We start from the raw sequence: 24039 nt of genomic DNA, 5'->3' as shown, positions 1-24039 counted from the left end.
CAACACATGTAGCTCATCTTTGAATGTGTGGAAGTGGGAGCCCTAGTCGGGTGTTCATAAAGAAGGAATGAGCACACAGTGAGGGGAGAACATACTGGAGTGTAAAAGCTCTGCCCCCTCTCATTTGAAAAGGGGAGGACAGGAAGGAATGTGCTGGTTTCACCTTCTGTCCCTAGCCACATTGCTCTCTGTGGTTTCTAGGGTGACTGTGTGTTGAAGAGAATCCTCCTATACAGGGCAGGTGCCACTACCGAGAAGGCCCTCTACCTGGTTCCCTGTAACCTCACTTCTCGCAGGGAGGGAGCTGCCAGAAGGCCCTTGGTGCTGGACCTCAGTGTCCGGCCTGAATGATGGGGGTGGAAACGCTCCTTCAGGTATACTGGGACGAGGCTGTTTAGGACTTTAAAGGTCAGCACCAACACTTTGAATTGTTCTCGGAAACGTACTGGGAGCCTATGTAGATCTTTCAGGACCAGTGCTATATGGTCTTGGTGGCTACGCCCAGTCGCCAATCTAGCTGCCACATTCTGAATTAGTTGTAGTTTCTGAGTCACTTCAAAGTATCTCCGTGTAGAGCGCATTGCAGTAGTCCAAGTGGGAGAGAACCAGAGCATGCACCACTCTGGCGAGACAGTCCGCAGGCAGGTAGGGTCTCAGCCTGCATACCAGATGGAGCTGGTAGACAGCTGCCCTGGACACAGAATTGACCTGCACCTCCATGGACAGCTGTGAGTCCAAAATGACTCCCAGACTGTGCACCTGGTCCTTCAGGGGCACAGTTACACCATTCAGGACCAGGGAGTCCTCCACACCTGCCTGCCCCGTGTCCCTCCAAAACCGTACTTCTGTCTTGTCAGGATTCAACCTCAATCTGTTAGTCGCCATCCATCCTCCAACCGCCTCCCGATGCTCACACAGGACATTCACTGCCTTCACTGGTTCTGATTTAAAAGAGAGGTAGACTGGGGTGGGAGTAACATGCTTAGGTATACTCTCTCCCTCCACCCAACATTGTGGCTGCAGCATAGGTGGAAATGGGTCACTGATGCCCCTTACATCAGCTGGGTGAAGCTAGATACCTCCCCTTCTCCTTGGGCTGCTTTCATCCCAGAGGTCAACGAGGCTTCCTTTCGAATTGTCCTTTGTTCCCAAATTAGCATTAAAGAATGGGTATTCCTGGGGAAAGCAGTGAGGCAAAAAAAGGGGGGAAGCACAGAGATACAGAGGTTTGAAGTGTGAATCTGTGCCTAGAAAGTGTGGTGCAAAAAGTGTGGATACCACCCCTCACGCCGGTGATCATTAGAAGAAAAATGCCTGTCTTGCTTTGACTTGGATGCCTTTACAAGAGATTTAGCCCAATTCAAGGAGTATAAGGCTATCAATGTCTATTAGCCACAAAGTATTAAGATTGAGGGCACAAGGAGAAGGGGACGACAGAGGGCGAGATGGTTGGACAATGTTCTCAAAGCTACCAACATGAGTTTGACCAAACTGCAGGAGGCAGTGGAAGACAGGAGTGCCTGGCGTGCTCTGGTCCATGGGGTCACGAAGAGTTGGACAAGACTAAACAACTAAACAACAACAACAAATTACTTCCACTATTGGAGGCAGCACATCGCTGGGTACCAGCCGCTGGGAATCACAGGTAGGGAAAAGGCTGTTGTACTCAGGTCCTCCGGAAAAGTAATCTCTCAAAGGACCTGTTGATGGCATTTTACCATTGTACTGTTGAGAGTCTATTAACTTATGGTCTCTCTGTGTGTGGTTTGGGAGCTGCACGGTCAGGGGAAAAACAATGCTGTCCAGGGTTGTAAAGACTGCGGAGAGAATAATTGGGTGCACTCTTCCCATCTTGGAACAAATCTATGCTTCCAGGTGCCATAAGAAAGCTGCAGAGATAGTGCAGGATAGTGTGAAATGATCTCTTTCAGCTTCTGCCTTCTGGAAGAAGGTACAGGGTTATAAAGACTAGGACTAGCCGCTTGAGAAACAGTTTCTATCCAAATGCGATTTTGGTTTTAAATGCAGTGTAAGGTAGTTTCTATGGGAGTATGTTGTTGTTATTTAGTCGTTTAGTCGTGTCCGACTCTTCGTGACCCCATGGACCAGAGCACGCCAGGCACTCCTGTCTTCCACTGCCTCCCACAGTTTGGTCAAACTCATGCTGGTAGCTTCAAGAACACTGTCCAACCATCAGAACACTGTCCAACCATCTATGGGAGTATATTGTATTTAATTATGGGGTATCAGAGTTTTTAGGGGGTTAACCAGGCTGAAATAGCAGCCCTGTGGTTTTTGAATGTCTGATGTAGATTATTTTTCAATTTCATTGTTCTGTATGGGACAATGACAGTAAAGATTATCTTATTGTATAAGTATCTGGTTGGCCGCTTTGGGAACAGGAAGCTGAACTGGCTAGGCCTGATGCAGCAGCACTTTTCTCATATTCTTATGACTGGCATTCTGATGGAGAGGGAAGAGGGAGGAAAAGCAAATTTAGGCCTGGCTCTTCTCAGGTGCTTTATGAAGTCAGCAGCAGCTGTAAAACTATAATGGAGAGATTTGACAGGGGATGCCGCCGTAACAAAGTTGAAGTGTGCTGAAATTATTGCTAAATGGAAAGGGGTGTGATTTGCTTGGGATCATGTATAAGCAATGCGCGGAAATGTAAAAAAAAAAAAAAGCCTATTCCTTGCAACGGAGTGATGTTTTTAGAATGAGCTGTGGGAGGTGGGGGCGAAGTACCAAAAGGGCCCCTTGTAACTGACTGGAAGCAAAATTTGTTTAGTTCCACTTCAAATCATCTTTACATCAGACATAATTGTGTTACACCCCTTCTGCTCGGCATAAAGAGCCTCTTCATAGAACAAGCGGCTCATTACTGGGAAGGCAAATGGGAAATAATTGAAATGTGGCTCATGCAGATCCCTTTGCCTTAAAAAACATAATAAAGTGACAACACTGGAGAAAGGATGCAATTCAAATCTAAAATAATGGTTGCCTGGTCTGAAACATCAAGTGCGTTGAGAGTGTGTCATTGATTGCATTTGAAGTTTGGTGTCTTGTCAGAGGCAAGTTTAAGATTTTCCCCCTTCTTAAATAAAACAACTTCCTGTTATTTTGCAGTATGTAATGTTTTCATTCTCAGCTTTAGAACTGTAGAGATTCTTAATTCCTTCAGGCCCTGTTTTTCATTTTGTTTCAGACGATGTGAGAAAAGGAATTATAACCTTGCTAGAGAGAAATTAAACAAAGGCGTTCTTTGAAGTTCCTAAAATGATATTATAGAGGGTGGGGGAAATGAGTTAATTATTACTTAGGGAATTGGAGTGGGTAGTAAAACACAACACACACACACACACACCCTTTTCTTCCCTTTGCAAGGGACTAAATGAATATTGTACATCTTAAATGTGATCCTCTTATTCAGTATGATTGCTTGTTTCAGGATCTCAAGGAAGTTCTCCAGAGGAACGCTGTGGCGTATGTGAGTCTCCACGATCCAGTAAGGGGCAAGGCAGTTTTGCATACCATCGCATCTCCTTCTCTTCAGCAACTGGCAACTGAGGTTAGAAAGGTGAGAACCTTATTGAATTCCTCGTGATGTTTAAATCAGGGGTGATGCGAAAATTCATATTTGACATTTGCAAATATCATGACGGTGTGCTATAAAAACAATTGCAATATCATATAATCATAAAATACAGAATGCCCAACATTGAATCAAATCCATCCTCTTAAAAACACATGGCAATAGGTGATGATATGTCCGAATTGTGGGTGCCTGTCTCGTTTCAATGGCAACAGTGTCCCAAACTCTATGGAAAAACAACATTAGTTCATGTAGAAATTAAATATATGGGAGATAAGTGTAGGAGTTTTCCCCAGATCATCACAGTGATCAGGCATTTTATATTTCAGCATATATTTTTTCTTCTGGAGGTTTTGGTTTTTAAGAGCTTGGATGATAAAAGCGCCCAAAGCTACAGAATTCCTCTACATATAAGCATAGATTTGTAGAGAAAGTACCCTAAGGGTAATTGAGTATAACCCCCTGCAACGCAGGAATCTCAGATAAAGCATCCATGACAGACGGCCAACCCCAACCTCTGCTTTAAAACCTCCAAAGAAAGAGAGTCCACTGCGTTCCGAGGGAGTCTGTGTAAAGTCTTATGTCCATGTTGGGTTGCCAGACCTCCGGGTCTGACCTGAAGTCTCCAGTTTGCCTGGCCTCCTCCAGTTGGTAGGCAGAGGGCTTGGCTCTCCAGGTGGGTAAGAGAGCTTTTAATAATACAGTGGTACCTTGAGTTAAGAACTTAATTTGTTCTGGAGGTCCATTCTTAACCTGAAACTGTTCTTAACCTGAGGTACCACTTTAGCTAATGTGGCCTCCCGCTGCCACCGCGCCGCCACTCTCGCTTTGACTACTGCAATGGGCTCTATGTAGGGCTATCTTTGAAGGAAACTACAACTAATCCAGAACGCGGCAGCTAGATTGGTGACTGGGAGCAGCCGCCGAGACCATATAACACCAGTCTTGAAAGACCTACACTGGCTCCCAGTACGTTTCCGAGCACAATTCAAAGTGTTGGTGCTGACCTTTAAAGTGCTAAATGGCCTTGGTCCAGTATACCTGAAGGAGCGTCTCCACCTCCATCGTTCTACCCAGAGATTGAGGTCCAGCGCCGAGGGCCTTCTGGTGGTTCCCTCGCTGCGAGAAGCCAAGTTACAGAGAACCAGGCAGAGGGCCTTCTCGGTAGTGGCACCCACCCTCTGGAATGCCCTCCCGTCAGATGTCAAAGAGAAAAATAACTACCAAACTTTTAGAAGACATCTGAAGGCAGCCCTGTTTAGGGAAGCTTTTAATGTTCAATAGGTTGTTGTATTTTAGTGTTTTGTTGGAAGTCGCCCAGAGTGGCTGGGGAAACCCAGCCAGATGGGCGTGGTATAAATAATAAATTATTATATTATAATTATTATGATGATTTCTGTTCTCATCCTGAAGCAAGGTTCTTAGCCCGAGGTATTATTTCTGGGTTAGTCTGTAACCTGAAGCGTCTGTAACCCGAAGTACCACTGTAAAAATTATTTAAAAATATATATTAAGACGATCGTGTATGCAATTTGCAAACTTCAGCCCAGCACAGGAGTGCCAACTTGGCTTCGTGACCATGGGTGCCCAGGGTCATGGATGCCATGCAGCGTGGCATGGCCCTGGCACTGGAATTTGTGGGTGCCTGACCATTCATGGGGAATTTTGTGGGTGCACCCAGGGCCCCAGGGAGTTGGCATCTATTGCCCAGCAGGAGCTAGCTGCAAATTATAGCATAGACACACTGGGGAGGTCTATCTTCTTCTGCTCTGCTCTGCTCTCCTAATTAATTTCCATCTCCAGGGCCTGCCCCTGTAACATCACCAGGGGCCATTCCTAGGTCTCAGATTTGGCTCCTGAAATCGCAGAGACTGGGATGCTCCTGACCTACCAAGTCTACGTGAACGTTGTTTTGGAAGGTCAGGGCCTACCTAAAAATTTCGGACCACGTGCCATTGTTCTCGCAGAGCAGCTTTATTGTTGGGGCAGGTTGCCGTTTCTACCCATTAAATGATTGTCATTACAAAGAGTTAGGTGGGCTGATGCTGTATAAATAAATGAGGGAAATGGGAAATCTCCACTCAGCTTGGAATAATGTGCAGAAGCAAATTTCTTGCTCAGACGCGTTACTTTTTGGGGGTTGCTGATCTTCAATTCTTTAATTGGTTGCAAGGGATGTTGTTGCTTGGCACATCAACAACATGCAAGCACTCATTTTATTTGCCTGTCATGGGGATTCTGGCTGATATGCTGAATTAAAAAGGAGAAGGCTGATTTAAATATTTGGATTATTAAGCCAAAGAGGAATTCAAACAATTTGAGACCTTTGGAAAGTGAGAGTGAACTCTGTTCAGCCATGCTAATTATTGTCCACATTGATGGCAGGAGGCTTCTGCCAAGTTACATTTGTGCCTCTGACTGTTTTGTGAGGGAAGTTGCCATTTGTTGGCTGGCTGTGCTAATGAATCACCATTTATTTGGCAGACTGTCACTGGAAACTCAGAGTGGGTTGGTACGGAAATTAAATCTCCCAAATAAGACCATTAATTCATTAGTCTTGAATTTACATTCCGCATGCACAGAAGTTATCCTTGACGGATCAATTAGTTGACATCCCCCAGGGATTGCCTTGTTAGTCTGTTGCAGCGAAAACAAAAAAGAACTTTGTGGCACCTCGAAGGCCAAACAAAAGGATTGTGGCGTAAAATTTTGTGAGCAACTGAAAGAGTGCTGGTCAGCTCCTTCTCTCACTTGCAATGAATGAATGTCTCCTCGTGCAGTCTCTCCCACTTATAAAGCCTCACACTTTGTATTGTATACTATCCGGAATCTGTGCAATTTTATGTTTTTGAGATCCGTTCTGTCAGGGAACTGCCATCGGTTCAGGAGGGAGATACGAAAAGCCGAATGGATTATAGAGAGCCTCCAGGGATCATGGGAAGCAGCTCCTCTTCAACGGAGGAGAGTAACCACATCTCCAGTGGAGAGGAGCTGCAGGGCTTGGAGGAGGCGAGGCGGTGCCAAGACACCTTGCCTGGGCAAAGCGGGGAGGAGAGGGGTCCTCCGTTACCCACACCCTCCTTGCGCCGTAAGCTTCCACGCAGAGAGGGGAGGCGCAGTCTGGATGTCAAGAAATTACTTTGCTGGGCAAATTTTAAGAACCGCCCACTCACGGATTCTGCTAGTGAATGAGCCAGCCACGGGAGAGTGGCGCTCTGGACAGATAAAGTTTATTTTAGCAGCTAAAGCAAGGCTTTACTACCAAGTAGGCAGGTAATTGCCTGCTTGCTCTCGAGCAACTGCTTGGAACCCTTACACTTTCTATAGATTATGGATGTATTTTTGTATTATTATTTTTTACTATATCTGAGAAGAAGAAATATTTCTTATTTACACCACTCCATAAACATTTGTTGGGAAGCAGTTCATAAATGAGGATTTAGAAATGTAAGAAGGCATTGATTTCTGCTCCAAACTATAATCGCCGCTTGCTCTGCTGTTTCTTTTCCGTTGCAGTTCGGCTTCCAAAAAAGCTATGATATTTGACTCACTGTCTGCTGTGGTAGAGTATTATGTAATCAGTCACACCACTGTTGCATTGTTATGTTATTCTGCATCATTCATTTCAGTGCAAAGGAAATACAATGCAAATGTGTGTGGGAGTGTGTGTCATCAATCATATATCGTTTGTGGACTGAAAACCACCAGAGCCATGGACAGAAATTATGAATGAACCACAACAATGAATAATGATCACTTCAGAAGCTCCTAGTTCAGGGCATTTGAGAGAGATCCCACTTTGCCTTGCGCAAGTTGTGGATCTTTCTAAAGCAGCCTGCTTCATTTTGAGATACAAGATTCATTCAGATCCACTGCACATTCATAACAAAGGGGAATTAGAAGGGGGAGCTAATGTTGTAAAATCGTTGTTGGATTATAACCATTGGTCATGCTGGCTGGGGCTGAAGGAATCATAGAATTGTAGAGTTGGAAGGGACCTCCAGGGTCATCTAGTCCAACCCCCTGCAATGCAATGGAAGCTGCAGTCCAATGATAATTCGACAGTATCATGTTGGCTACCCCTGATGAATAAGCTCTCCTAATCAGTTGGGTGTGCATTTCGATAGCTCTCAACAGGCCAGCCATGTCCCACACATATCCATGCCATGTATTACTAGCACAAAGAGGGGGGGGGGGAAAGGAAACATTAATACCAGAATGAAGTTTAGGACATGGTTGCCTTGCCAGTGTAACCTATGCATTGCTGAACTTTATCCTCTCAACCTTTATAACATCTTAAGAATTGTTAGGATGATTGGGAGAGGAGCTAAGACTCCGAAGATAGGAGGGAAAAGAGTCTGCGTGCGCAGAGATACTGTCGGCATGCAGAGGGCCGGGAGGCCAGCTGACTAGCCCCAGCTGGGCTATTCCCTTCCAGCCATCCCGCTGCGAAGACCATCACCTCTGCTCCGACATAAATCAGCAACCCGGGCTTCTGAGCCAGGGCACACTATCAGCAGATCGAACTGCGCACACAGAATAGGTGTGAGGCTTGTGGAAGCATACTATGACTACAGATTTATTAATCATAAATCAGGACAAAGAAACATGTCATCTCTCTCTCTCATGTCGTCTCAGAGAGAACAGCTAAAAACAAAAGCTATACACAACGGAAGTTCCCAGCATACTGTACTGGAATGTAAACAGACACGTGCCACGTATGAATCCCATGTCTGTTCCTTAAGGTGGAATGGAAATGTCCACAGATACTACCTGCTCTTCATTATTTTGCTGTGATTCCGTCATTGCAGGGGGTTAGACTAGATGGCCCTTGGAGGACTCTTCCAAATCTGTGATTCTATGATTTGGAAGCCTCTGGGATTGGGATTCCCAAGCATGAGGCGAGGTTTTGTGTTTGTGTCGGCTACATCTGCTGGGCCCTTGAGTATGTTGCATTCTGAGGGCAGGCATTCCTTTAAATATCCTGGTCGTCAGATTTTGAGTATCAAAACAATTGCCTTGAATTGAACTCAGAAAGGAAATGCAAACCAGTAAATTACCAGTGTAATATGCAATCTTAAAAAAAGAAAGAAAGAAAAAGGTTGCACTTAAGATTCTGTCAGGTCTCGCACCAGTTTGTAGTTTCCAAATTATTTCCAAGAACAGCCTCTTGAATCCAATCTGAATTGTTACCAAAGCATGCATGGCGTTTGCCGGACCAGTTGTGTTATTGTACATGTAATAAGAACGAGAGAGCAGAAAGACTCAGAGCAGTGGCAGCTCCATGTCTCTTATAAAGCCTTGTTACACTCTGGAAGAGAGGGAAGAGTACCCTACGGGACTTTTTGATCAAATCCATTATGTGCAATGCAAAAGATTAGCAGTAATAAAAAAAACAATGTGTTATGACAATATATGTGGCATAATAATAATAATAATAATAATAATAATAAATCCATTGTAGCTTCATATTAAAGGTTCCCTAACGTGAATTTGGACTATAAAGTCACTGGGTAAATTTATTCTGTAGTCTTCTGCTTAAATCTATAATTGTATAAAGTGTGCATGAAGTGAAATCATTATCTCTACTGTTGATAAAACAGTAATTGTGTCCTCGTTGTTGCTGTTGTTTGTCCTTATCTTGAATGCAGCCTTTGAGTCATTTAGCATTCTGCAAAGCAGAATTCTTGGGCTTCCTCATAAAAGAAGGTATTTGCATCTGTCAATCAAACTTTTTAATTAACCAGAAGAGCAAACCCAAAATCATAGATCATATTTACAAGATATCTGCCAGTAATCATGTACAATGAGTTATCTCTGCAACTGAAATATCATTGCATCCCGGTGTCCATACAGAAACAAGACACCAAAGATGAACATTGAATAAATATGTTAGTCATAGCCTCTCCAGCTGCTAGGTCAGGCTTCCACTCTTGTTATCTCTCTTGGTCTGTTTTTGTGCCCAGCCTGCCAGCATATGGGACACTCACTTTACTAACAGGGAGGTGATAGTCCTATATTCCATGAATTTGGGGAAGGGCCCTAGCTTAGTGGTAGAGAACATTTGCTGCATGCAAAAGGTCCCAGGTTCAAGCTCTGGGATCTCCTCATGTCTGAAACCCCAGAAAACCACTCCTGACTGGAATCCAGTGCTCACCAACATTTTGAGGATGGTGAACACGTTTGGAATGGGCACCAGCCACAAAACGGCTGCAGTGGGTACCTGACATAACACATATAATGATCTCTAGCAGGCAATCAAGCCCCAATACGAAGTAATGACTCTCCGGCAGTTTTATGTACGTGGTTCTGTGGTCTAAACCACTGAGCCTCTTGGGCTTGCCGATCAGAAGGTCGGCGGTTCAAATCACCGCGACGGGGTGAGCTCCCATTGCTCAGTCCCAGCTCCTGCCAACCTAGCAGTTCGAAATCATGCCAAAACATGCTAGTAGATAAATAGGTACCTCTCTGGTGGGAAGGTAAACAGCGTTTCTGTGCGTTGCTCTGGTTTTGGTGTTCTGTTGCACCAGAAGCGGCTTAGTCATGCTGGCCACATTACTTGGGAAAATTGTCTGTGGACAAACGCCGGCTCCCTCAGCCTGTAAAGCGAGGTGAGCGCCACAACCCCAGAGTTGTCTGTGACTGGACCTAGCTGTCAGGGGTCCTTTACCTTTTACCTATTTTTTATTTTACAAAAAGACACATCCCATCCAGAGCCCGGCATCTTGTCTGCTTGCATTTACATTTGTTGGTCAGTCTGAAGTTTCGCCCTTCCCACAGCAGGAAGGACGCCAGACTCCCCCCTTTCCCCCCTTGCCCTTCCATTGCCTTCTGATTTTATCCAGACGCCTGGATCAGGGACTGAGAGGCTGACCTCCCTCCTCCTCCTCACTCCCACTCGACCCAGACTCAGACCTCTGCTTACCTGCTGATTGCCTAGCAACTCTCTGGCTGCCTTGTAACTCTTCCTCTCCTTGAGAACTAATAAAGTCTTCTCCAGGAAGGAGGGTCAAACTGCCCTTTCTCGATTCTGACAGCCATCTACAGAGTCGGACCCTCATTCATTTAGTTCAATCTCTAAGTCTGACTCATCCCCTGCACTCGGGGGGGGGCACGTTCCTGACAACACAAAATGGTTGCCCCATTGAAAAGAGCAGGAAAAGAGTAGGGGTATTATTGGGTTGTTCTTTTTCATTTACATTTTGTGTTTTATAGTTTTATATTATGATTTTATCTTGCAAAACCTCCCTGAGACCTGTGGGTATGGGGCGGTATACAATTTTAATAAATTATAATAATAATAAATAATAAGAGACAAGGCCATAGAATGGTGCAGGCATGTTTCCCCCCCACCCCACTTCAATCCCCCTCCTCATCAATGGAAAAGGGCACCTACATCGGTCACCACCACGTTCACCCACAGAGAGAAGCTCTTTGCATCTCTCTTCTGACCAGAATGGAATGGAAGGTGTCCAATCTAGGTGTGCAATTAAACGCAACATGTTTAAGGGAGTGTTCAATACAGGTATGGGTTTTAAGGAAAATACTCAAGAGTAGGAGCTGGTAGGGAGGACGATAATGCAAAATCCCTGTGGATTTTGTGTTTTGAGCTTTTTTAAAAAAGAAGAAGCATGGAAACGCCATAATATTCCATATTTCTGGTAAGATTTCTTTGAGATTCTTCTACCTTTTGCTTCTGCATGCATGACTTAAGCTGCCCCCTGCTCCACCCATAGATCTTGAACATAAGATTTCAGCCAGCTTCGGTAGAATTAACCCAAGAAGCCGCTTCTGATCATCAGAGGTTGGGAACTGTTGAGAGGCATTGCAGGCTTCAGATTAAAAGCGAAGAAGTGACACCTTTTCTTATAAACCAAATGTCAGTTTCTTGGAGAATCAATGCCACTGCATAGATGTAAGCGTGAAGTTTAATGTTTCAAATGGATTAATTCAGCTCAAGTAAGTAAGAGATCATGCCTCATTAACGGCGGCTTTTTGGAGTATTATTACTTCAGGCACAGTCTCCAAGTAACTTTTCCCCCACCAAACTTAGAGTGGCATGAAAATGTATAAAGGAGGAGAGGAGATGCTGTGCAAGGGACCACATTAGAAATGTGACAGGTACTTCCTGATGTGTTAGAGATGAAAAAGGAAAGCCACTGGGGGATGGCAGGCAGAGATAAAGCCCTTTCTATTGTGGCTTCCTGCATATGGAATTCCCTTCAGAACAGAGGGTGCTGCCTTGTGCTGAATGAGGCAATTGTTCCATTGCATTGAGTTTTGTCTACTGGCAGTAGCTCACTGGGATCCCAGAAAGGGGACATGCCCAGCCTCATCTGAAGATGCCAGGGATTGCAAAGCAGAGATGCTCTACCATTGAGCTATGGTCCTACGCTGGGTCCTCAATGGGTTTCTGCCAAGAAGTAAAGCCATTTATGTTCTCCCTGGTAAGGTAAAGGGACCCCTGATCATTAGGTCCAGTCGTGACCGACTCTGGGCTTGCGGCGCTCATCTCACTTTATTGGCCGAGGGAGCCGGCGTACAGCTTCCAGGTCATGTGGCCAGCATGACTAAGCCGCTTCTGGTGAACCAGAGCAGCCCATAGAAACACAGTTTACCTTCCCGCCGGAGCGGTACCTATTTATCTACTTGCACTTTGACGTGCCTTCGAACTGCTAGGTGGGCAGGAGCAGGGACCGAGCAATGGGAGCTCACCCTGTTGCGAGGAATCGAAGCGCTGACCTGCTGATTGGCAAGTCCTATGCTCTGTGGTTTAACCCACAGCGCCACCCGGGTCCCGTTCTCCCTGGTACTAGGGGTTAATTGAAGATATATCCCATTGTTATTGGTCACTGGACTGTTGTGATAATGGTTTGACTCTTATTGGTTGCTTCTTCTTTTTTTTGTTGGTTGGTTGGTTTTGTAAATATTGTAAGGTTAAAATAGGGAGGAAATGAGCTCTTTGGGCGGTTGTGTGAGATGACTGGTCATGTGCGGATGCCTGATTATCATCTGCCAAAGCAACTACTCTATTCCAAACTTAAAAATGGAAAGTGTAATGCTGGTGGTCAACAAAAGAGGTTAAAAGACTGTCTCAAGGCAAATCTTAAAAAGTGTAGTATAAACACTGGCAACTGGGAAACACTGGCCTGCAAACGCTCCAATTGGAGAACAGCCTTTACCAAAGGTGTCATGGGCTTTGAAGATGCTCAAACTCAGGATGAAAGAAAGAAACGTGCTAAGAGGAAGGCACGTTTGGCAAATCCACACCGTGATCAACTCCCGCCCAGAAACCAATGTCCCCACTGTGGAAGGACGTGTGGATCCAGAATTGGCCTCCACAGTCACTTATGGACTCATTGTTAAAACTGTGTTTATGGAAGACAATCTTACTTGGCTATGAGTGAGAAGAAGAAGAAGAAGAAGAAGAAGAAGAAGAAGAAGAAGAAGAAGAAGAAGAAGAAATGCAATGGAATTAAATGCTATCAATCAATCAGTTAGTCTAGGGTCTTCCAAACTTGGGTCTCCAGCTGTTGTAGAACTACAACTCCTATGATCCACAGCTACCAGGAACAGTGGTCAGGGATGATAGGAGTTGTAGTCCAACAACAGCTGGAGACCCAAGTTTGGAAAACTCTGAATTAGTTAATCAAGATGAATAAAGATGGCTGGCTCAAGGTCACTGTGTATTTCAGCCTCCTTGGAGCCCTACTGTTGCGATCAAATTATTATTATTATTATTATTATTATTATTATTATTATTATTATTATTAATACCCTGCCCATTTGGCTGGGCCTCCTAAGCCACTCTGGGTGGCTTCTAACAGGATCTTAAAAACACAATAAAAGATCAAACATAAAACTTCCCTAAACAGTCTGCCTTCAGATGTCTTCTAAAAGTCAGATAGTTGTTTATTTCCTTGACATCTGATGGGAGGGTGTTCCACAGAGCGGGTGCCACTACTGAGATGGCCCTCTGCCTGGTTCCTTGTAACTTGGCTTCTGGCAGTGAGGGAACTGCCACAAGGCCATCGGAGTTGGACCTCAGTGTCTGGGCAGAATGGGGGTGGAGATGCTCCTTTAGGTATACTGAGCCGAGGCCATTTAGTGCTTTAAAGATCAGTAGCAACACTTTGAATTGTGCTCAGAAATGATTTTTGTTTTACTAATGGGCCGTCGTCCCAAGTGGAAGTCCTGGCTCTAACCTTTACAGCCCTCTTTATGGTAATCTCTGCCTCAGAAGCTTCCCCCCTGCACCCCCCCAACTCCCCACCAGCACACTCACGCACTCCTTTTAGTTCAGCGTGGCTGGCTCAATTGCAGGGTGTTCCTCAGTGATTTGAGAAGTCAATCAGATTTCACTGAAACATGTTGAAAACAGGGACCTTGATGCAGAAGTTTCAGCTCAGAGAGGTGGACTGCAGCCTGCGCACCTTCCCGTTCCTGATTGCCGCGTTTGAAGACAAAGCTGAAGGGGGGGAGCTTTAGAAATGGCAGGCTTTGAAAAACAGAGGATTAATAATTCAAAATACAATTTGTCACCCGGCGTCGTTTGACAAGCAGGCAAACGCTACTGTAATGTGCAGTAATTATCTATTCCCCCACCCGCCCGGCGTGTTGGATCAACAGTACAGGTGCCTGGAACAGCAGAGTTCAAAGCATACCGTTGTGGCTGCGATGCTTTAAACCTGTGTAAAAACCATGAGCAGATTTTGCCCTCCCGCGTGGTGCCTTCCCGGAATGTTGCACACTGGCACACACCTTTGCATGCCCATCATCTCCGATGTCTGCAAACCCACCCAAATAAAGAGAAGGGAGGATCATTACATGGAGGTTAGGGGGTAGAGTGTATTTGAATCTACCCACAAAGCGCATCGGGGGAAGGAAAGAGAGCGAACTGGTATAATTTCTACAGCTCACACTTAAGAAACACATTCTCCTCCCCAAAGAATTCTGGGTGCTGAAGTTTGTCGAGAGTTGCTGGGAACTATAACTCTGCACAAAGCAAACTATAGTGCCCAGAATTCTTTGAGGGGAAGAATGTGCTTTGAGTGTACTGTGGTGCCTCGGAAGTCGAACGGAATCCATTTCGGAAGTCTGTTCGACTTCCAAAACTTTTGGAAACCAAGGTGCGGCTTCTGATTGGCTGCAGGAAACTCCTGCAGCCAATCAAAAGCCGTGGAAGCCACATCGGGCATTGGGGTTCCAAAGAATGTTCCCAAACCATAACACTCAATTCCGGGTTTGCGACGTTCAGGAGTCAAAACGTTTGACTGGCAAGGCCTTTGGAATCCAAGGTACGACTGTACTTTAAAAGTATAGTTTGTATGCAGCCATAATAAATACTCTGGGGAAATAAAAGAGTCTTTACATGATGCCGAAGAACTGCCTGATGCTAATTTGCAGATGGTGTGGCACTACTGAAGAGGTCTATTCTATGAGAATCATGTCCCCTCCCCATTCTTTTTCGTGGAACATTGTCTTTCTCTGTTATTGGGGAAACTGTCTTACTGTTACAGAAATTTTGTCCAATATTTAACCATTTCCACCAGCTATATGGTATTCCGTCTCTGAAATGATGGAGTGTTTTCATGAAATTGCTCCTTTCATTAATGACTGAAGCCTGGATCAAACTCCCCAAAGCATTGTGACGTTGCGTAGCACTTGTAATTGACAAGCTGTGTGGAACCCGAAAAAACTTTGCAGCGTTTTCACAAATCCTTCAGCTATGCTGATTTCTTCTACAGAAGAGGTCTTCATCTACAGAGCTCCATTGCTCCCTGAAAGGGATAAGAAGAAAAGGTCTTTGCCTACCACTGTTCTATTGATTTTATCTTCTGCTGCATCTTCCAAACATTTTTGTCTTGAAGATGCAGTGTGTACATCATTTTCGCTGCCAAAGTTCAGCTTTCACTCTGTAAGTTTTGAAGGTCACCTTGCAATGGAAGGAAGGAGAGAGAGAGAGAGAGAGGAGAAAAAGCACATCTCTGAAATATATTGTAATTTGTATTCATCCCAGATTATACTGTGCAACGTTTTTGAAACTATCAGCTTTCAGTCTTTAAAGATCTGATCTCATAAATTCTGAGATAAGTCCTAGGAAAAGTGTTTTATCAGTTTGTTGTTATTGTTAGGAGGAGAGAAGGAAATCCTAGACAAGTAGCTGTAGAAATCTGTATACTGTAAAGCCTGCTGTTTCTCCACAACAAGTTTTATATTTAATTTCAGTTATGCTGCACTTGCTATAATAATAAAAAGAAAGAAAGAATGTTGCACAACACACATATGCTTTAGAAGGACAAATCTAGCAGTTTAGTCTCCTGAGGCACATGTGGAACTGCACAGATGGTAGTTCCACACTGCAGGTGAAATCACAGTATACATTCTTGGGCAGGGGTTGGCAAATTTTTTGTGGCTTGGGCGAGTTCACAGTCCCTCAGACACTGCAGTTGGCCAGTGTGTGTGTGCGCACACCTGCATGCGCAAACACTATTTCCAGCACTCCTTCTGGCATGGAGGAGGCGTGCACAGCTTCCCATTGGCTGCAGGAGCTTCCTGCAGCCAATGGGAAGCAGGCCAGCGTTTCAGAAGGTGGTCCCCACTCTGCTCTGCGCTCGTTTAGCACAGTGCACGGGAGCCGACCGAGTGGGCAGCGGGGCTCCCCAAGCGGGCAGTGGGGGTCCATGGGCTGGTTAAATGACCCCCATGGGCCGGTTGTGGCCCATGGGCCTTAGATTGCCAACCCCTGTTCTTGGGTATACCTGCGTAAGCAACCTTGCAGGCCTCCAGCCAGTAGAAGGCAGGGCCGATAGGGAAAATACACTTTGCTATTTCCCACTGACACCTATACTCTGTCCCTTCCTCCTGCTTGCTTGCTCTCTTCTCACTCTTTTCTTGCATGAGGATCCCATGAAGACAGCTCAAGTCATGTAGTGTAGAACCAGTGGGTATGTGTGTGTGTGTGTGCGTGCGTGCTTGTACACACACTTTTCCTTTTTAGCAATGCTAGTGATGTATAAATGAGACAGAATGACTGGAAATCCATGCAGCACGTAACTCCCTATTTTCCAGGGACAGTCCCAGATTTACAGAAGCCGTCCTGGCCGTTCTGATTTGACCCTGAAATGTCTTGCTTTTCCTTAGGACCTCCCTATTTTCATCTGAGAAATGTTGATGGCATGCATGCAACTCCAGCTTCCAAGCTTTTAAGATGACTCCTTTTCTCTCTCTCAACCCACAATCATATGCTTGTTCATTTTAGCTTAATTAATTAGGCCCACATTTATTGCTGCTGCTGTGATTTACTTGCCCTTCACCCTAAGGTCACAGGGTGAGTTGCAGCAATTAAAACACAGTGTTAAAAACAGTTTTAAACAACTTGCAATCACAGAAATAAGGTAGTTATTAAAATATGCATCCCATGTGCCAAAAGCCTGAGTAAGGATGTCATCTTCAGCATTCCTCAAAAGTTGTGTAATGAAGATGCCAGACACACCTCTGTGGGGAGGGAATTCCAAAACTTTGGGGTTGCCAGAGAATGTGAGTGTGTGGGTGTTTGGGAGTGAATCACATAGCAGAGGAGCCTCCACTTCAGGGCTGGCATAGTTCCCCCCACTTTACCGTAGCATGTCACGGTAATCTGGTACTTTGGGTCCTGTGGTTCCAAAGGTCTCCCAGGACCCATCAACATCCCATTCCCATCCTATTCAGCCCTAGTGCTCCAGAATAGCACTAGCAATGCATCTATGCCAGCAGAACATTCTACAGTTACACCAGGTGCTTTTCCCAGAGGCAAAAGTGCTTTCCCAGGATGGAGCAGCACTTAAACCATATCCTGAGGCTCCTTCAGCTTGTCCTTGGTTTGCTTTAGGATGGCAGCTTCAGTTGCCCTTCAGTGTGCCCTTTCCATAGTAAGCTTTCAAAAGAACTACCTGGCCCATTCATATTTGATGCTCATGAGTTAGTATTTTGAAGTGTTTCCATTAGTTTTGTATTTTTCCAATTACAATAGACTAGTTGAGTTCAGCCAATGACAAACCTAGACAGCATCTTAAAAAGTAGAGACATCACCTTGCCAACAAAGGTCCGTATAGTAAAAGCTAGGGTTTTCCCAGTAGTGATGTATGGAAGTGAAAGCTGGACCATAAAGAAGGCTGATTGCTGAAGAATTGATGCTTTTGAATTATGGTGCTGGAGGAGACTCCTGAGAGTCCCATGGACTGCAAGAAGATCAAATCTCTCCATTCTTAAGGAAATCAGCCCTGAGTGCTCACTGGAAGGACAGATCCTGAAGCTGAGGCTCCAATACTTTGGCCACTTCATGAGAAGAGAAGACTCCCTGGAAAAGACCCTGATGTTGGGAAAGATGGAGGGCACAAGGAGAAGGGGACGACAGAAGACGAAATGGTTGGATAGCGTTCTCAAAACTACCAGCATGAGTTTGACCAAACTGCGGGAGGCAGTGGAAGACAGAAGTGCCTGGCGTGCTTTGGTCCATGGGGTCACGAAGAGTCGGACACAACTAAACGACTAAACAACAACAAGTTGAGTTCAGTTCATAGCAATGCTATCAAAGTGTGTTTTATGCTGCTGCATGAATGGGTAATGGCAACTAGCTTCCTTCAGTAGTATAGTAGAGCCATTGTCTGCTTTGTGGTTGGCTATTAGTCACCCCCAGATCTCTGCTCCAAAAAAATATGTACCTTGTGTGGTGACTTCACCACGTGATCAACCTCCTTACAAATGATTGTCTAAATTAAGCCACAGTGTCTACAGCTTCTACTTATCTCAAATGGAGGCATGTATGTTCAATAATCCGGCAAAGTAAGCAAGCGAAAATGCGAGACAACCAGAAATATCTGTAAATATTCCATAAAGCTTTGGCCTTCATACTGTGCGTTCCCATATTAAATGGTACTGCCTCACACCTACCTCACAAGGGCATTATGAATCTCAATTAAGGCTTGCTAAGTGCTTTGGCTGAAAGGCAGGTTTCATAAATATTACAGCACTGTAATTATCCTGTGCAGCGGGCTGTTGAAAGAGATAAGAAGTTCCTCATCGGATGTGGTGTTTTGGAGAAAACACTGGAGGGTTGAAATTTATGATTTCTGCTCTTATACGTGTAGGATGGCGAAACTGTGTAATAATTCAGATAGTGAAAAGTATAACTCGGTGACATCTTCTGGGTCACTTGATTCATCCACCTGCACCTCCAGCTGCAGGACAATGTTCATCCTTTGCGTGGCTGTGTTTTGTTTTGTTTTGTAATAGGACATCTTCCATCTCCTTTTTTGTAGAAGGCAATTGCTTACAAATATCATTCACAGGCATGTGAACTGGAAAAGTCAAGTATCACTGCACTGTCACTGACATTACTTCCAGTTCAGCACAGGAGCTTTGGATATGATTCACAGGGGGAGCAAAACCCTTGTGCCTGTGAACATCAAGTTGAGAGAGAAGGCAACATTCGCTTTACCAAAGATTAAACCAGCAAAAGGCAGGAAAAAAATGACTCATTCAAAGGCTCACAGTAAGGGAAGTTGGGTGGCATTTGTGTGAGAAGGTATCTTTTCAAGTTTTGTTTTTGTGGATGTGATTAAATATCTGGGCAAATAGTTACACACACACACATGCACGCACACACACACAAACACACTACCCTTGCACTATAGTGGTTGGTTTGTATTGACAGCCACATATGAGTATCGAGAATGACCATACAAAGAACTACAGATGCATAATAGTGGGTGGTGACAATAACTTCAACGTTAGTATTTGGTTATCTATATCCACTACTTTTTTTAGAATTTACAAAATTCATCTGCAGAGCAATTTTGCAATCCCCGCCAAGGAAAGCAGATGAGGAGCCATAGGATGATGCTGACTACAAGCCAAGTCTTCTCATATGTCATTCTTTCATCATGATGTAATTTATTTCATTCTCACATTGAGCCTCATTTTTTTAATTTATCTTCCCATCTCCAGTATCCTGTGATATGAATTAATTCCTTGTTGTTGTGTTATTTTGTTTTGTATGAGCCACCTTGCTGCAGTTAATGCTGAGGGGAAATAAATTTTCAGTCCCTCATTTCTCCCCACCACTGGCATTTTCATTAATATTCTTTTTTACATGTTGAAAACACATTCATTGCTAGTGTCACACTGATCTTTGGTTTTTATGTCAACTTCCTTGTTGTTATGCCAAAAGTGTGTAAAACGTGGATTTTTTGCCTGCAGATTTTATCTACTTATGTAAAAAGTGGTGGGGAAATGTTATGGCCATTTCTATATTCCCCATTATACCCAAAGGGTGTGGGGAGCAGACTTTCAGATTTAGCAGGTCTTGTTCAGGCCTGAATAACCAACTGAATCAAAACAGATTGAGTTGTTTCTCAGTGCTACAGATACAAAGCCAATGTTGTGGCTGGCACACCCCTTAATACGATCTTTTTCATATATTTTCTCCAGAGGAGAATATATTATTATTATTATTACTATTGTTATATTATTTATTTATGCACACCAGCTGTCAAATACTGTTTAGTGAATATTCGGCATTCTGATCCACGGGGGATAATTTTTACGGAAATATTCTGGGGCAATATTCTTCAGCACCAGTTTCTAAATTACACAAAAATATTGCCATTTACATATAAAAATCATTCAAACACAGAAAAGCCAAAACACTGATCTTGTGATATGACCCACGTATTCTGAAAATGCCAAAAGTGCTTTCCATTGGTCTAAGTCCAGCACAAATTCATTCACCTTGCATTGAAGAACAGGTTTTCCCAGAAGCTTACAAGGCAGAGGAGGAATTTTGAACATCCATTGTTCTTTCTGTTATCACCTAGGTTGTGATGAGTGCACTAAGTGGCCAGTTTCTAGCTGTCTCAGCATGGCTTTTCCAGCCTACTGAGAGGATGAAAGAGCAATAGATTGACATTTGCTTGACTTCTGACACTTTAGCCATTCCAGGTCAAGCTTCTGAAAAATCTCAGCTTGGTGTCTTGGGTCTGCTGATTTGCACTTCTTCTGTTAGGTGTTCTCCTGGGCAAGAGTGCCAGTTCTGCAGGTAGCAGTACAGGAGACCAATCTGTCTTTTTTCAGTGTGGGCAGATGGGGCAGGGGGTTGCACAGTGCTACTGATGAATTTGAGAAAGGGAGGTGAGGATAGTGCTTGGATAAGAGGAGGTGCCAGCAAGAAAATGCAATGCAGGGATGGGCAGACTTCAGGTTTATCAGACCTATATTCTTTTTCTTTTTACTGGATTGCTGAGATCTACCAGTCAGAGCCAGGTGCAAAAGAAATGCAGATAGCATTCAAGGACAAGATGTCTCTGAGCACATTCTAAGCAAAGGAATTTGTTTTCAATAACAGAACTTCTCTCACCTCACAGTCCATTCACATAAAAGTCTATCCCAGTTAGCTTTGTTAATTTCAGCTCCTTAATTTTAGTGGAGAAAATTTTGTTCTTGTCTACTGGTAAACAATTGGGAGTCAGAAACCCATGCTGATCTACTGCCGATGAATTACAGTATATATTTGCCATTAGATCTCAGTTTGCCCATTCCTGTCCTAATGCACCCATTTTTTTACATATTGCCCCCTCCACCCAGCTAGTGTCTTTAAAAAGCTTGGAGTGGTATGATTTAGCTGAAATCAAGGTGGTGGTGGTCAGTGGGTGGGACTTACAGTTCTTATTGCACCCCTCACCTACCTTTTCCCCTTGTGGTCAAGAGAATTCATTCACCAAACAATGATGAGTTTGCAAATTTGAAAAACCCTAAGAGGCTTTGCAAGAATTGTGTCAGGGCACAGTAGCATTCCACATTTTTTAAAAAGTTAGTGAACCAGTATTTTCAGATACAGGAAACATCCTGTTCAGACATCAGATGAATGTTTGTGGGAATGAGTTGTTGGAGAGGTTTTGTGGCTATGTGTGGCCATGATTGTAGGAAAAGTTATTTGTTGTAGCCGGGATGAGAGGAATAGACTTTTGCGTGAACAGTTATTTCCTAGACGGAACCAGAGCAAATATTATCTGAACCCTCTCTAGGGCTCTGCTTTAAATTGAAGACACACAGGGAACCCTAACCCCAACCATATTTAAGCACTATTTTTAAAGTAGAAGTTGATATTAGCACAGCATCTTTGCTGCTTACCTTGCCCTGCAGCAGGCTTAAATTTTAGCAGGAAGCTTTGCAACTGTTCTGTGTGCATCTGATAGCTAGCTTGGCTCCTTACTGTAGTGTGAAGTGTGTTGAGGAAATCACAGCAACATTCAGTCAAGAAGGATCAATGGGATTCAGTGCACAGGGAGGTCTTGTTGTCTGGGCAGCCTAGGACCTCCAGGCACACTGCTCAGGCTTGCGGCCTGGATAGATCGCTTTGGTGTTGCTAATGCAGCAAAACAAACACAGCAGTTGTGAGTTACCGGTCTCTGCAGCCACAGCAGGCGCTGTGATTGTCTTCACCCCTGAAGGCACACTCCATTGTCTCTCGAGACAGATGCATGCCAACAATGATTACAATGGAACTCTAACTCTGCTCCTAAAATCCACAGAAATGGCTCCCACGACCACCCACTAATTTTATTCTGACTATGTAGGACTTCAGCAAATATATATCCAATGTCAGATATATGGGGTTTTTTAAATGAAAATCCTTATTTACTTTTATTATGAAGTATTTGAAAACCCTAGAGTCAGGGGATATAGAAGGTGTTAACATTAATCTGTTCTGTTATTGATGCTTTGCCTTTGCTGAAGTTATTTTCTCCTTACACCACTGCAGAGTGGTTTTTATCAAGAATGGCTTCAAGCTGCCCTCAAAACTAACCCAATCAGTATTAATATTCTAGTTATTTTTAGTAAGCTGAGCATATCATATATGTAGATTCAAATTATGATGTGCATAAGTTGAAATGAGAATACAATTGCTTAAGAATCTAAGGCTTTGTGGGGGGCAAACTTGTTTACTAACAAATTCTTTCAGCATAGAGATAAACTTGGTTGTTTAAATCAGTGTTTGGTTATTCTGCTATTATATTGTATTCTGCTATTATATTGTAATTTAACATGGCTGTTTCTTTGAATGTAAGGTGGACTTAAGATAAGTTTATGATGGATGTCATTAAAGCTGCTCTATCACAGTGTAAGCACTTGATGCTCAAATCTGAGACGTATGTTCTTTTGTCTTTCTTGAATCTTGCAACATTCAGCTTCACTGGAAGTTCTGTGCTGATTTTGACAGCACAGCTTCCTTGAGTGCCTGATCAGCTGAATGCACATGGTCAAACTCTCATTTTACATTCTCAGCTAGAGATGTGAATTGGAGTGGAAGTGCACTTGGCTAATCCATGTGTTTGATTACGAAGGTCGGCAACATCTCTAATCATTGGTCTTACTAAATGCTTAGTGTCGTTGGCATTCTAGGAACTTTCTACTGTTGGCTTACATTCTGCAGTGTGTTGAAGCCAAGAGGGCAGTAATGTGCAATGCAGACCTTTGTAACTCAACTGAAATTCTTAGGGATCCAGAAGATAGCCCATACCCCTGCTTAGAAAAACACAGTCCGCTGTAGGTGGGGCAGTCTCAAACATGTTGCTTTTTAGATGGCTTGGCAGCTGGCTGGCTTGTCTCACCAGCTTTTCCCATCTGCACGAGAAACAGATGCTAAGGCAGCCTGGTGTTGTGGTAGATTAACCCAATTTCCACTCCAGAGTTGGTGGGGAGTATTCTGTTCCTCTATACCCACTGAGAAGCACAGATTCCATCTGTTCATGAGTTGGCACTAACACTCTAGGGAATCTCAAGGAGCTCCTTGGATACTGCTTGCAAAAGAACATCAGAAGGTACAGTGTAGGCACATCCAAAGATGTCTGCCATTCCAGAATCTCTGCATGGGCGAGAGCGAATGTGAAAAGAGATTGTCAGTGTATAGTAAGTTGGAGATGGGGGGAGGGAGATACCTTTCCACTTTAATAGCATCAAGTCAGGAATAGGTTCAGCAAAATCGGCTTCTCAGGCCATGCCATAGCAAAGGGTCGTATCTCAGTGGTAGAGCATTTGCACTGCATAAAGAAGGTTCTGGGTTCAAGCTCTGGCATCTTCAGATAGGGCTGGGACCCTTGTCTGAAATCCAGGATAGCTTCTTCCAGTTGGACCATACTGAACAAGATGGATCAATGGTCTGACTCAATATAAGGTAGCTTCTTGTGTTCCTGTGGTTCAAGGGCAGATGTGCTGTCAGAATCTGGAGCCAAATGGGCTACACTCAGGCAAGGTAGTGCCGCTAAATATTGCCAGATGCTTCAAGATGAAGGCTTTGTCACAGTCTGCCAACACTGGGATTCAAAGCTGCTGATAAGTTGTCAGTTAAGCTGTGGCCCGAGGCAGGCAAATGTTTGTAGTCACTGGACTTCAGGTGTACATTTGCTAGA

General features: G+C 44.1%; 1 protein-coding gene across 5 annotated transcripts in view; it reads left to right on the top strand.

The window, feature by feature from the left end:
- The window catches only part of NAALADL2 (N-acetylated alpha-linked acidic dipeptidase like 2), a 607172-nt gene that overhangs the window by 433955 nt on the left and 149178 nt on the right, over positions 1–24039 (top strand). For all 5 annotated transcript variants that reach the window (XM_083613236.1, XM_083613237.1, XM_083613238.1 and 2 more), the window contains one exon: positions 3449–3577. In XM_083613236.1, the coding sequence (XP_083469362.1) occupies positions 3449–3577 (129 nt within the window). The remainder of the gene's footprint in view (positions 1–3448; positions 3578–24039) is intronic.

This window comes from Podarcis filfolensis (assembly GCF_964270895.1).
Source record: "Podarcis filfolensis genome assembly, chromosome: 5".
Lineage (NCBI taxonomy): Eukaryota > Metazoa > Chordata > Lepidosauria > Squamata > Lacertidae > Podarcis > Podarcis filfolensis.
This window is presented reverse-complemented; position numbering and strand designations above follow the sequence as displayed.